The 13,258-nt window shown below is 33.1% G+C and overlaps 1 protein-coding gene across 1 annotated transcript; it reads left to right on the top strand.

Annotated features, from left to right (window-relative positions):
- The first annotated feature begins 1,190 nt into the window (after positions 1-1,190).
- On the top strand, positions 1,191-12,504 carry LOC137386906 (condensin-2 complex subunit D3-L-like). The gene is made up of 6 exons (XM_068073129.1): positions 1,191-1,342; positions 1,587-1,672; positions 2,631-2,793; positions 11,449-11,633; positions 12,116-12,289; positions 12,451-12,504. Exons 2-6 carry the CDS (start codon positions 1,601-1,603, stop codon positions 12,502-12,504), a joined length of 648 nt encoding a protein of 215 aa, XP_067929230.1. The 5' UTR covers positions 1,191-1,342; positions 1,587-1,600.
- Positions 12,505-13,258: the final 754 nt, after the last annotated feature.

Below are 13,258 nucleotides of genomic sequence, written 5' to 3'. Positions count from 1 at the left end.
AACTTCTTTAAAGGTGAGTAAGAATTAGTGACTGTCATGAATTTAGAGTCTGTATTTAAAAAAATTGTGAGTGACTGAGCTTATCATATAATAATATTCATGGTGGCTTGGAGATGGAACTGTCTTGTGTCTGGGGTCTGTGTAGACTGTCCATAGGGTTTTTTGACTCACTCACATCACAACCTGGAGTCTCCATAGTCATAGAGCACACGGGTTGTGCAGCTAAGCCCACTTTTAAGACAGAGAGTACCCCCAAGAATCTCTCTCCACTTCAGACACTGGGTATAACCAAATCACAAACACTGATAAAATGTTCTTAAATTACTGAAAGTTTAAGTTTCTGAATTGGTTGCCTTTGTGAAGTAGCTTTCTTAACATAAGTTTTATTTGTAGAGTCTTGCAAAAGTTTGTTCTAAAGCATTTCATTTTAATTTTTGGATTTATCCTCAGTACGTAAACTTTGCATGCTGAGGGTAACTTGGAAAAATGGAGTTGTCTGTCCCTGAAGTTTCGTATTTCCGTCGCAAGCGTATACAATACAACACGTGTACTGTACCGTACTTTAGCGCCCGTGTCACTAGCGCTTATGCTAGCCTCGCTACAATAGATCGATAACTTTCGGAAGTGCGATGCTCGCGTAGTTGTGAGGCCCGTACAGAATTTAGGAAACTTGTGGCGCACAAATTAGATTTATTTGTAAATGCGAGTGCAGTGTTATTAATTAAAGAAATGGTTACAGAGCCTATTTGTATTAATGTAGACTTTTTCACAAGTGCAACATTTAATGAAGGTAAGCCTACATTATGATTAGTTTATTGTGCAACACTTTCCGTTTCTGTAACATTTTTGTAACAAAATATTGCAATAACACGCTGATATTTTTAATACTCGGAGCCCTGTTTACCTTATTAAAGCGATCGATGCTTTGCATTGTATATAGATGGTGTGGTTTGGCGGCTGTAGCATATGCTAAAATGTTGCAAGAGTTCATAGCCCATCTGAATTTGAAGCTACTTCAAAGCATATATTAAAAATGTGTGTTCTAGTTGCTATTTACGATGTTGTAGTTTGACGAAACCTGAATATTCCATGAAAAGCTTTTAATATTTTTAGAATACTGGTCATAAAAAGAACAATGTTTTCATACACCATTAATGCATTTTATAATGTGTTTTATTAGAGCTGTTAGAAGCAATCTGGCAAGGAGGATTCTTTGACTACGATGTGGAGCAAGAAACAGTTGATCTATTGAACGACAATTTGTTCTACGTTGATTCTCTCCTTCATTTGAGAAATCAGTTAATATTACAGAGTCAAACGTTGCCTGCTGAACAATGGAATCGTAAGAGTAAAACTTATTGAACATCACTATGTCTGCTATACTAGGCTTCTCCAATCACAGCATAGGCCTATTTTGTGTTTCTCAATAATTGTAGATGCCTTTTTCTCAAGGTTATCAGATTGCTGTTTATATTTTATGTTTTATATCTGATTTTCAGTGTTAAGCTGTTACCACAAAGAGTCTTGAACAGTTACTACGATTAGTGTTTATTTTTGATATGTCATTTACATACACCATTTTTTAGCATTTTGGAAAGCAATGGCAGCTACAGAAGAGGCTGGCCGAAGAATCTTAGCCATTCTGACATGCTTAGTTGAGAGTTCAAAGCATGTGAGTCAGAAAATTTTAGTCTGCGAACTCATCCTATAGAAATAGAGAATATTCTAACTTCTCAAAGGCACATCTGAATTTTTGTTTACATACTTGGCAATAACGGCTTTACTTAGGTCATCCTTTTCAGGCATTTTGTAACAAAACATTGAATTTATGTGAAACACAGTAAAGAGGCTGTTGAATTTATATTTAAATACGCCAAAAACTACTTGTTGGTTAATTTATGAATGAAATTGGTGATCAAGTTTGTTATTCTCTAGAACATCCAAATAAAATTCAATTGAAAACTATTTATTCTCATTTAAGTCTTTAGATGATAAGTGTTACATGTGACATTGCGGAAAATTTTGAATATCCTTTTATTGAATCCACTCACAGTCTGTAGTTTGTGTTCTTTCATGGTTATTAAAACAATTGGAGATAATATTATTTTGGTTTTAGATGGCTTAAACAGCTTTAGCTGTGAAAAACAGACTGGTGTTTAATTACTAGAAAAAGCACTGTTGGTGGCAGGAGAGCCTCGATCTGCTTAAACATGCTCCATCTGCCAAACCAAAAATTCAAATTTAGTTTGTAGTCTGACACCTAACTGAAATTTGGTAACAAATCAACAAAACTGGACTGGTTTTTAGCAAATGAGCTGTCATAACCTTTACTCTACCAACAGTCTCCAACTAGCAGTCTATATATAAAGATATCATACCTCTTCAACTAGTAGTCTATATATAAAGATATTATACTTCTTCAACTAGTAGTCTATATATAAATATATTATACCTCTTCAACTAGTAGTCTATATATAAAGATATTATACCTTTTCAACTAGTAGTCTATATATAAAGATATTATACCTCTTCAACTCAAGTGCGATGATTTGCCCTAACTACATGTAGTGACATTTAGTATGCTGTCTCTATTATTATGTTTTTGTTTCTTCATTTATTATTTTTGGTAGACTGAATCCTCCATTCATGCAACACACGCTTCCATACTCTCAGCAACTGTTTACCTAACATTAGCAAGAATCCCAGGTTGTTCGGCTTTTCAATTCTTCCATCCAGTCATTTTCCAGAAGTCCATTGACGTACTTAAGAAGTTTGAGAGTCTTTGTCGAGCGGGTAGGTCATGCTAAAGGTGGAAAAATTTCCAGTAATTTCCAATTCACAGCATTTTATGTCTCTCAAAACTGTCCAGTTTAAGAAAACTTGTGAAGTTTTGTTGGTGAAAATGAAGAAGCCCAACGGGCAAATTGCGGATTAAACATTTAACAAACCTCGAAAGTAATATCAAATAGGTAAGAATACATCTGTACCTAATCTTGTAGTGGTCTCCTGCTGCTGGATTCAGAATCATGTCGTCACCTGATTATTGACAGTTAGATATTTTAGAAACCTACAGTAGTAGACAACTACAAGAATGTCAGATACAAACAGTCGTACTCTGAACTACCTGATAATGCTCAGTAGAATATAGAGCACTATATTGTAGTATGTTAAGAATAATAAAAATATATAAGTTAGATTTAGATAGTTCAAACTATATATAGTGTTAGTGTCAGATAGGCTGCTTGTTCGGCTATTTTTACTCGGTATCCATTGCTGACCTTAAATTTTTATTCATGTCTCTAAAGGCTGGCTCAGTGTCGGAATTGTCCTCTCGGTATCCATTGTTGACGATATGCACTGTGAACTGATAGCATCAACGAAACAATGCTGATCCATTGGGAATGTTTGCAGCTGTCAAACTTTTTAAATATTTCACCGAGCATCGATGATAGCCTGTATAATGTGCACCATTTCAGCGATGGTAATTCGCTGTTGCGGATAGCGTGATTTATTTACCTTTGTTTATGCTAGTTGCTGTAGGACTAGTATTTGATTTGAGCGAGTGTAAACAAAGAGGTTCCTTTGAGAAAAGTTGAAAAGCAAAATAAAACGCTATGTCACGGAGTATTCACTGATGTGAATGCCGATAGGTTTGTGATAGTGTGAACATTGTTATCATCGACAATAACCGAAGTATTGTGGCATCAACGCCGAAATACGGTGATATAGTCTGAACCAGTCTTGAAGATGTGATTGTACCATTGAAGTCATTCAAATGAAATTAAGACCAATATAAGGCTAAAACCTCAGCTAAAATTTGATGTCATTTTTGTTTTTGTAGACTGGCCCTGTCCAGAGATATATCTCTGGACAGGGCCATTTGAGTATCATTTTTTTGAAACGCTCAGATTCAAGCGGGTGTTTTATTCGTGACATTTATATTGAGTGTATAAAAAGAATCCATGAGAGATAAAAATGCAATCTCTTCTTTAGCCAATCAACAGCACAAAATTTTTATTTAGGTCATAATAAATGTTATCACTAGTAAAACGCATTGTTCGTGATACCGAAGATTCTCGTCGTTCGGAATTTAATTGAATTACTAGATCGCTCATGCTGCGCCAACTCGTTTTATTGATGGACAACGAATTTTAACAATGCTTCCAGTTCCATCGAAGGTGACTCAGAGTTTTTTCAGCATCAGGTGGTTAAAGATTGGGGCAGACAGCCTATGGTTGGAGCTGGACAGGCGTCAGCAACGTTATGCTGCAGAGGAAGATAGGAGAATGGAGGTAACTCTATCTTAAACTTTGTGTCTCCTATATATATACCAAACTAAAGGTAATAATTTAACTACTCATGAATATATTTACTAGTTAATAAAATTATAACTATTTGGTATCCCCAATCATCACTTCACAACTTTTAATCATTTCGCCTACATGTAGCTATAATATTTGCTTTAAATTTTATTTGGCAGTTTTAACTAGTAAATTAGATTTATGATTAGAATTTATGTTCACATGTAGAAAGTGAGGAAAATGGATTATCAATGCTAATCTAATGTGGCAATCAGTTTTTCAGACCAGTCTCAAATGTGTTGCAGAAGTGCAGAAGATTGCAGACCTTATAAAACCAGGTCCATTGAGAGTGGCCTTTCATAACTACCTACACTAACATGGTAAGTATTGTAGCTTATTGTATTTTTATTGCTGATAATTTTACTAGATGTTCATATCCCTTCCAAGCGACATTCAATATGTTATCCAAAGATAATAGATGTTTAATATTTTGTTAGTACCCAAGTATCCAGATGAGGAGTGTCTGAAACCATCTGAAAGGCTTACTGAGAAAATCATGCCCCTACATACATGTATCATTGGTATTTTAGACATACCCAGGACTTATAAGAGCAAAGTTGTAATCACTACCAACCTGCGCATACGACATAGTGAGAGCTACATATCTTAGGACTAAAGATGAAGAGGAATATCCAGATATAATACATAGTTTGAGTTTACTGCAGTAGAGTAATTTGTCCTATTTTATGAACTGAAACTATGTGAGTGGCCATGGCTTGGATGGATGTTTTTAATGAAAACTTTTTGCTGAAATGAAATCTTTTGGCTTGTAAAATGATATAATAAAATAATAATGTTAAAGATAATGCAAAACTTGATTTGCAGAACATATTGAATACATCACAGCCACGTTGCCACCTGTGCCAAAATCTTGTCTGGTAGTTAGATTTATGAAGTGTAATCAGAGCTGTATTGATAGGTACTTTTGCATAGCTCGAGACTCAATTCTAACGGACCCAATATTAAGAGCTGCTCAAGAAGTTTCATGCGCCACACTGCTAAGTGCAAACAGGTGAGTTCACTCCACAAACCACCAACCAGGTGAAAGAATGGCTTTATTAATCCTTTGCCAGAACCGGTGGATTAATTTATTTCAAAGAAATTGACATTGTTTTGCATTCACTACTTGGGTCAACTCAAAAAACCATTTTTTTGTACTTGAGTCAAATGTGATCAGTAAATTTTTTTTTATTAGTTGACACTAATAATGACTAAATAGTGTAGACTATACATGACTTTTTAGGTAGGCAGTTGGTTTCGCCACATGTTCGAACGTATTCTTTTCAAAAATGCGGCTTGCTTATTCTATCTAGTAGTTAGTTTCCGGTGTGGGTAGCAACTGAGAATTTTGCTGATACAGAGGCCGTGATGAAATAAGTTAACTCGACAACCTATTTACCGTAGACTGGCAGAATCGTAGTCAGTACTCACATGTTTACACAGCATTTAGTAGTCAGTACTCACATGTTTACACAGCATTTAGTAGTCAGTACTCACATGTTTACACAGCATTTAGTAGTCAGTACTCACATGTTTACACAGCATTTAGAAGAAACTAATGTGACAAATTTTTTCTTACTCTTATTTTAGGCGTTTCAGACATTTATAATAATGTATCTGTAGTTAAATTAAAAATTTAATTCTAGCAATGATGAGCAAATACAAAATAAAATATATGCCAATAGAGCCATGTAGGACTAAACTTTTATTGCAACAGCCGAAATAAACACGAGAGATAAAGACAGGCTGTCTTTATCTCTTATTAAAAAAAGATGGAACATCTTTTTTTAATAAGCGTTTTTACCGCGATCAATTTTGTCGATTTTAAGCTTCAAATATCTTGACAGTGAGATCGCCTAAAACAGCAAGCAACATCTCAAATGATAAAAAACATCGATAATTTCTCCTAAAATCAACTACAATTTGGTGCAATCACATCTTTATTGTAAAGTATAATAAAAATCTCTTTCCATTGAGTATGATCAGTTGATTCTTGTGTTGAAACTGTTGTATGTTGAAGCAAATGTTTTTATAAGAATATATTGTATTACACATAATTTTTTTCCACCATGCAAAAACTTTATATAAGTAAATCAGGTAATAGCACATTGCTTTATACCAGATGTGTTATATAAAATAATGTTGATAAATCAATATGAATCCTAACTTATTTCCCCAAAAAACTACATTAGTAGAATACTAGTTAATAGAAAGAGGTTTTTATCGCTACTCTACTTCAGAGACATATTAATGGAAGTGTAGTGAGCAATCAGTATGTTCAAAGGTAGAGTGAGTTATAGGGTTGTTATAGGGTTATATAACATAACTTTATCTTAGACAAGACAAACTTTAAATTAACATGAAACATCGATGTTTTAATGGTTTTACAATGTTTTTTAGTAATTTTCACAAGCTTCTTTACTTTTGCAAAATTATGTTTTAAAAAATTGTTGGGCATCAAGTGTTGGCAATTACTTCTCATGTCATAACACATACTTACACATTCATATTTTAATGGATCGCAATTCTTGGTCAAGAAAGGGATTATAGAAAATTAAGCCTGAAATGAGTGAAGGTAGAGTGGCTAGCCGTGATAATTAGAACAATATCAAATATAAAAACAAAAATATATGAAAAAGTTTAGTCAATTTACAATTGAATTAGTCTAACATTAACATGTTTCTATGGCGACCTCTTTCTATGTTCTATTTGCTCCTTGTATTGCCAAGGCTTCACCTGAATGACTATTTTTAATCTAAATGCAGTAATATCACAATAAAAACCTTTTTATTGATTATTGCTTCATTTATCTATCTTTTTACTTGTAATTAAGTTTTTACTTGGTGCTATAGAATACATTTATTCTAACGTTATGTGGAACTACCCAAAATATTTATCATCAAGTTTTGACCTCTCAAACAAATTAAGCAAAGCACTATGTATCCTTAAAAGAATACTTGCTCCACCATTTAATGGTTTCAACCATAGAGTTATCTCCCCCTAGAGTGATAACTACCCTAACGTTTCCGGTGCCATCAAGGAGCGTTTAGGCCACGCCCATTTTTTGTGCTAGTCACTCGTGGTGATTGACAGAACAATAACATCAGCCATGAGAATGATCATTAATTTGCACAGTTAAGATAGTAATTAATGCTCATATTAAAGAAATGATGATTATAGTTTATTACTCTGATATATGCTTATTATTTAAAGCAATTCAATATCTACCAGGGATCGCTAAACATATTATGGAAATGTTTACTTTTTCCTATCCATTTCCATCAATGATATGCGACCCCCCCCACAGCCCCATACAGCAATGATATACAGCCAATGATATACAGCCCCCTGTATATCATTGTTTCCATAAACATAAATATTTCCATAATTTTAAGGAGATGGATATGGAAATTTTATTTAAGAAATATGGAAATTTTATTTTAGAAATATGGAAATTTTATTTTAGAAATATGGAAATGTTATTGAAATGGAAATAATATGGAAATGTTATTGAAATGGAAGTAATATGGAAATGGAAATAATATAGAAATGAAGTAGGGAAATGTTATGGAAATGGAAATAATATGGAAATGAATAATGGAAATGTTATGGAAATGGAATTATATGGAAATGAATTATGGAAATTTTATGGAAATGGAAATAATATGAAAATAAATTATGGAAATTTTATGAAAATGGCAATACTATGGAAATGAAATAGGGAAATCTTAAGGAAATGGAAATAATAAGTAAATGAATTATGAAAATGTTATGGAAATGGAAATAATATGGAAATGAATTAAATGAATTATGGAAATGGAAATTGTAACATACACGTAATCCCTGATATCTACTAGACTTGCAAAGGCACTGAATAGATAGTGTTAAGAAAGTGAGTTAATGCAATCAGTTACTCATAGATGAGATAGATAGCCATACTGAGGTTGTATTGCATTGGTGTGATGGGAAGCTAATCGACTGCCATCAACTATGAGCTGTACTACCCGAGTTGCCCGAGTAATAAAAAAGTCTGGACAGAAAATTTATTTTTATATAACATTTACCATTCTAACTTTTAAATTTCATATCATGAGAAAATATTTTTAAGCAGTTCAAATGAATTAAGAGTAAAAAGAAAACAACTGTAAAGGTTTTCAAGCTTTTTCAAACAACTACAACTTTTAAATTTCATATCATGAAAGAAGTGTTTTGTTGAAATAAATTAGGAAAAAAACTGTAAATGTGTTTAAATGTAAAATAATTAGCAAGTAATGGCTAAATATAATCTGTTTAGCTATGATTACAATGAAAAATTATTTAATAAATAAGGTAATAAAAAAGTCTATTTTATTTTTATATAATTATAATTTAGTATAATTAAGTACGTTATAATTTATTTTTATTTAACATATAACAACATTTGCCACTTTAACTTTCAAACTACATATTATGAGAAGTGTTTTGTGTAGTTGAAATAAATGAAGAGAAAAGACGGAATAAGAACAACTGTAAATGTTTTCAAGCTTTTTCAAACAACTACAACTTTTAAATTTCATATCATGAAAGAAGTTATTTGTTGACATGAATTAGGAAGAAAAATGAAACTGCAAATGTGTTTAAATGTAAATGTGAAATAATTAGCAAGTGATGGCTAAATATAATCTGTTTAGCTATGATTACAATAAAAAATTATTTAATAAATAAAGTAATAAAAAGTCTTTTTTATTTTTAAATAATTACAATTTAGTATGATTAGGTATAATTTATTTTTATTTAACATATAGCAACATTTGCCATTCTAACTTTCAAACTTTTTGCTTGCTTACATCAAGCAAAGATGTCCACTAACTAGTGGACATCTTTGCTTTAAGCTAGTCTATGTATTTGATTGATGATATGTATTGAAATCTAATCTTACATGCAAGGGCTGTTTGTGAACTGTGGTGTCAATGAATCACTCTATCACCATACAATGTCAATACTTTCAGTTGATGGCAGTTGATTAGCTTCCCATCACACCCATGTAATACAACCCCAGTATGATTATCTATCTTATCTATGAGTAACCAATGATATACAGCCCCCCATGTGGGGGGGGGGCTGTATATCATTGGAGTAACTGATTGCATTAACTCACTTAACACTATCTATTCAGTGCCTTTGCAATGCATGTAGGTATTGAATTGCTTTAAATAATAAGCATATATTAGAGTAATAAACTATAATCAACATTTCTTTAATAAGAGCAATAATTACTATCTTAACTGTGGAAATTCATGATCATTCTCATGGCTGATGTTATCGTTTTGTCAATCACTGCGAGTGACTAGCACAAAAAAGGGGCGTGGCCTAAACGCTCCTTGTTGGCACCGGAAACGCTCGTGTTGTTGATGGCACAGTTATCACTCTAGGGGGAGATAACTCTATGGTTTCAACATACAAAGCAAATATCTAAACTGATTAATGTTGTTTGTCAAAAATTGACCCTGGTCATGTTCCTCGCACAATGAGATAGAGTCATAATGTAAAGGTCTCATAGGTCCATGTGGTTTATATCTGGAGGTCTTTTGAAAGCACACTTTTGCCACAATAGGGCTAAATGTGGCCTTTTGCTACATTTGAATATTGTAGCAATAAATAAATGAACACTGTTTTGATTACATAACATAATCTATATAAATCTCATAGTTTGAGTGCCTTCGAATCAGTATGTTCAGTTATTATAATGAAGCGAGCTTTTCAATCTAAGATTATAATAGCTATTAAAGTCTTAGATTGAAAAGCTCGCTTCGTGCTGAATTTGAACTCACGGTGAACAACCACAAGTTTCTAACCACGCATTTAACCACTGAGCTACACAGTCTTTAGAATTCTATTGCTCTTTTCATATACCCTCTTCTCGATTGCACACGCTAAATGACATTAATTGATACATTGCCCCCATGGGTTACGATGCCCCTGTTATAAAATATATTTCGCTTGCTTCTATGAAACACGGTGCTTTTTCGTCTTCGCCATACTAGGGCGAATTTGTTTTCCGCCATACGATATTAACAATAATTTCTCTTGAAATCAAACTTTGGCGATTGTTATGCATTATCTGTTTGCGAATCTGTTATGGTAAAATCGGATTCGCAAACAGATAAGTGATGAAATTTTAGTTAAAAGTTCACTAAAATACATTCTCAAAAGTATGTTTGTAGAAAGCTAAATTCATTTAAAATAGATTCAACGTTTATGTTACACATTTGTCTCAAAGGTCAGAACTCTCCACGTTGTACATTGTAATGTTACATTTTTTTGCAGTCATAATCACAAAATGCACTAAAGTTATTGTAGGCAACTATAGTTACTAAGGTTAACATATTGTTTTGTTACTATTTTTTAATGATGATGATTTTGATGACTTTTACTAGGAGGCGATTGCATGAGATAATTATATGGGTTTCTATATGTCTATACGATATTTTCACCTTATGATGCCTGAACACTGAAACGAACTAGAATCTTATATGAATGTATTTATTATTCTACGAAATAATTTTCTTTTGTAACCATAGTAACCGTAATAAAGTTTTAAAAAGTTTCAAACCTTTGTAATTAATTTCTTTTTTCTTATAATTCATTTGAACTGCATAAAAAAGAATTTTCTCACGATAGGAAGTTCAAAAGTTAAAATGGCAAATGTTGTATATGTTAAATTAAAATTAATTTTCTGTCCAAAGACTTTTTTATTACCCGGGGAACGCCGGGCATTCACCTAGTACACACTATATATGTATTTTACATTGTTTTTGAAGCATAAAATATCTCCTTTTTTGGCTCAAACTTCTTTCCTTGAACACTATTTGATGAGTTAATAACTATTTCCTAGAACACTATTTGATAAGTTAATAACTATTTCCCAGAACACATGTTTGATCAAATCTTTCATCCTACAAGCTCATTTTATAATTATGTTAGCTGTTCTTTGTCCTTGAGGTAAACCTATGCTTGACTTTATTTCTCACTATAAACTTTTTTCTAAAACAGTTTCTTTCATGCAGAAGCACTGCCTACGTTTGAAGGTTTTGTCTGACTCTCTTAGGGGGAAAACGGAGGGTGAGGAGCAAAGGCTCAGTCGGTTCAACAACATCTCAAAAAAGTCAAAGTCAACGTCGAAGGAAAATCAGCCAGGAATCGGAGTGCCTTTTTGAAGAGAGTAATGCTGGTCTGGAGTTATCTGATCATGACTGTCTCAGATTACAGCAGCACCTAACAGTTTTATTACAGGTTAATAGTCAGTGAATAATCTAACCAGTCAGAAGGTTTTCGATGTCTTGTTGTTTTGATTAATAAGTTTTAGAATGCTGTAACTACCGTTATAAAATTTTCAGTTAGTCTCGGATTGTACTTTAGTCATAAAGATTTCAAAGGATCTTGTTATACAAGAGCTTAGCGATGAATGGTTTGTTGCTGCAGTCTTCGTGGCAAGAAGAGATTTTCAATCCTATCGCTATTCTTGCATTATGACTGGTATTTATTGCTCCTATTTACATAGTTACAAATGTTTGTCGACCCTTGCGTATATGTTAGTCCATGATCGTCTGTCTGGATTTTAGTCCAAGACCATCTGTCTAGATGTTTATTAATTTACAGAGTTCAGTATATATGATTACCTATAGTCCATATCTTTATGACTTTCACCATAAACGCTTGCAATGCATGTTTCTGTGACATGCGGAACATCACTTTCTGTTGTTGGTCTCCTTCAGTCACTGGTTGCATACCTAGAATATGACTCTCTTAAGAAGGATCCACATCTCTCCGAAACAGTCATGAACTTGCTCGCTTGGTTGACCCGCATTGATCCAACATCTTTTGCTGCTGGATTTAACAAAGAGGAACAGCCGTGGAACGTCAAGAGCACTTGCCATCTATCCTATATGGTAAGTTTTGTGTTCGGAATACTTCATGCTTTGATACAGACAAATGTTGACATACGCAGTTAATCCATTTCGTTCCGAGATTTGCTTCGTACATAAAAAACCCATATGTTGGAGCATATATTCCTATATGAGTATATTGTATTTTGTTTAATTTGTTCCAGAGCTCGAAAAACAATGATCAATACTTTGACGAAGTTAATATACATGTACAATAGAACAAAGGCATTATATAAAGTTATGTAAAATCTCAAATTTGTGGTTTAAATTGTATGTAAAAGCTAAATCAATAAATTAATAATCAATAAAAAGAGGTTTTTGTTATATTACCTCAGAGACACGTGAACTAAAATGTAGATTTGGCGATAGAGTGATATTGCCTCAGAGACACGTGAACTAAAGTGTAGATTTGGCGATAGAGTGATATTACCTCAGAGACACGTGAACTAAAGTGTAGATTTGGCGATAGAGTGATATTGCCTCAGAGACACGTGAACTAAAGTGTAGATTTGGCGATAGAGTTATATTACCTCAGAGACACGTGAACTAAAGTGTAGATTTGGCGGTAGAGTGATATTACCTCAGAGACACTCGAACTAAAGTGTAGATTTGGCGATAGAGTGATATTGCCTTAGAGCGATATAGTGATAGAAATACGCAGCGTAACTTTCTCTAACTTACACTAGATATAGTTTAAATTAATTTATACTTTAAAAAAAATATGTTAGCAGTTTGCCTTTGATTTTTACCAGTTTATTTTCACTTTCTTAAAAAAATGCAATGTTTCATAACATTTAAGACATCACATGTCGAAAGATTCAGATATAGGTTTTTTATAGATATATTCGGATATAGGTGTGAAGGATATATATGGATATTCAGATATGGGGTCCCAACTGAAAATTTAACTGATGTCTGCTATCCAGAGTATTTCATCTAGTAACACGAGTTAATGATGAAAACATACCAGTA

The sequence above is a fragment of the Watersipora subatra genome, chromosome 1 (genome assembly GCF_963576615.1).
Source record: "Watersipora subatra chromosome 1, tzWatSuba1.1, whole genome shotgun sequence".
In the NCBI taxonomy this organism is placed as follows: domain Eukaryota; kingdom Metazoa; phylum Bryozoa; class Gymnolaemata; order Cheilostomatida; family Watersiporidae; genus Watersipora; species Watersipora subatra.
This window is presented reverse-complemented; position numbering and strand designations above follow the sequence as displayed.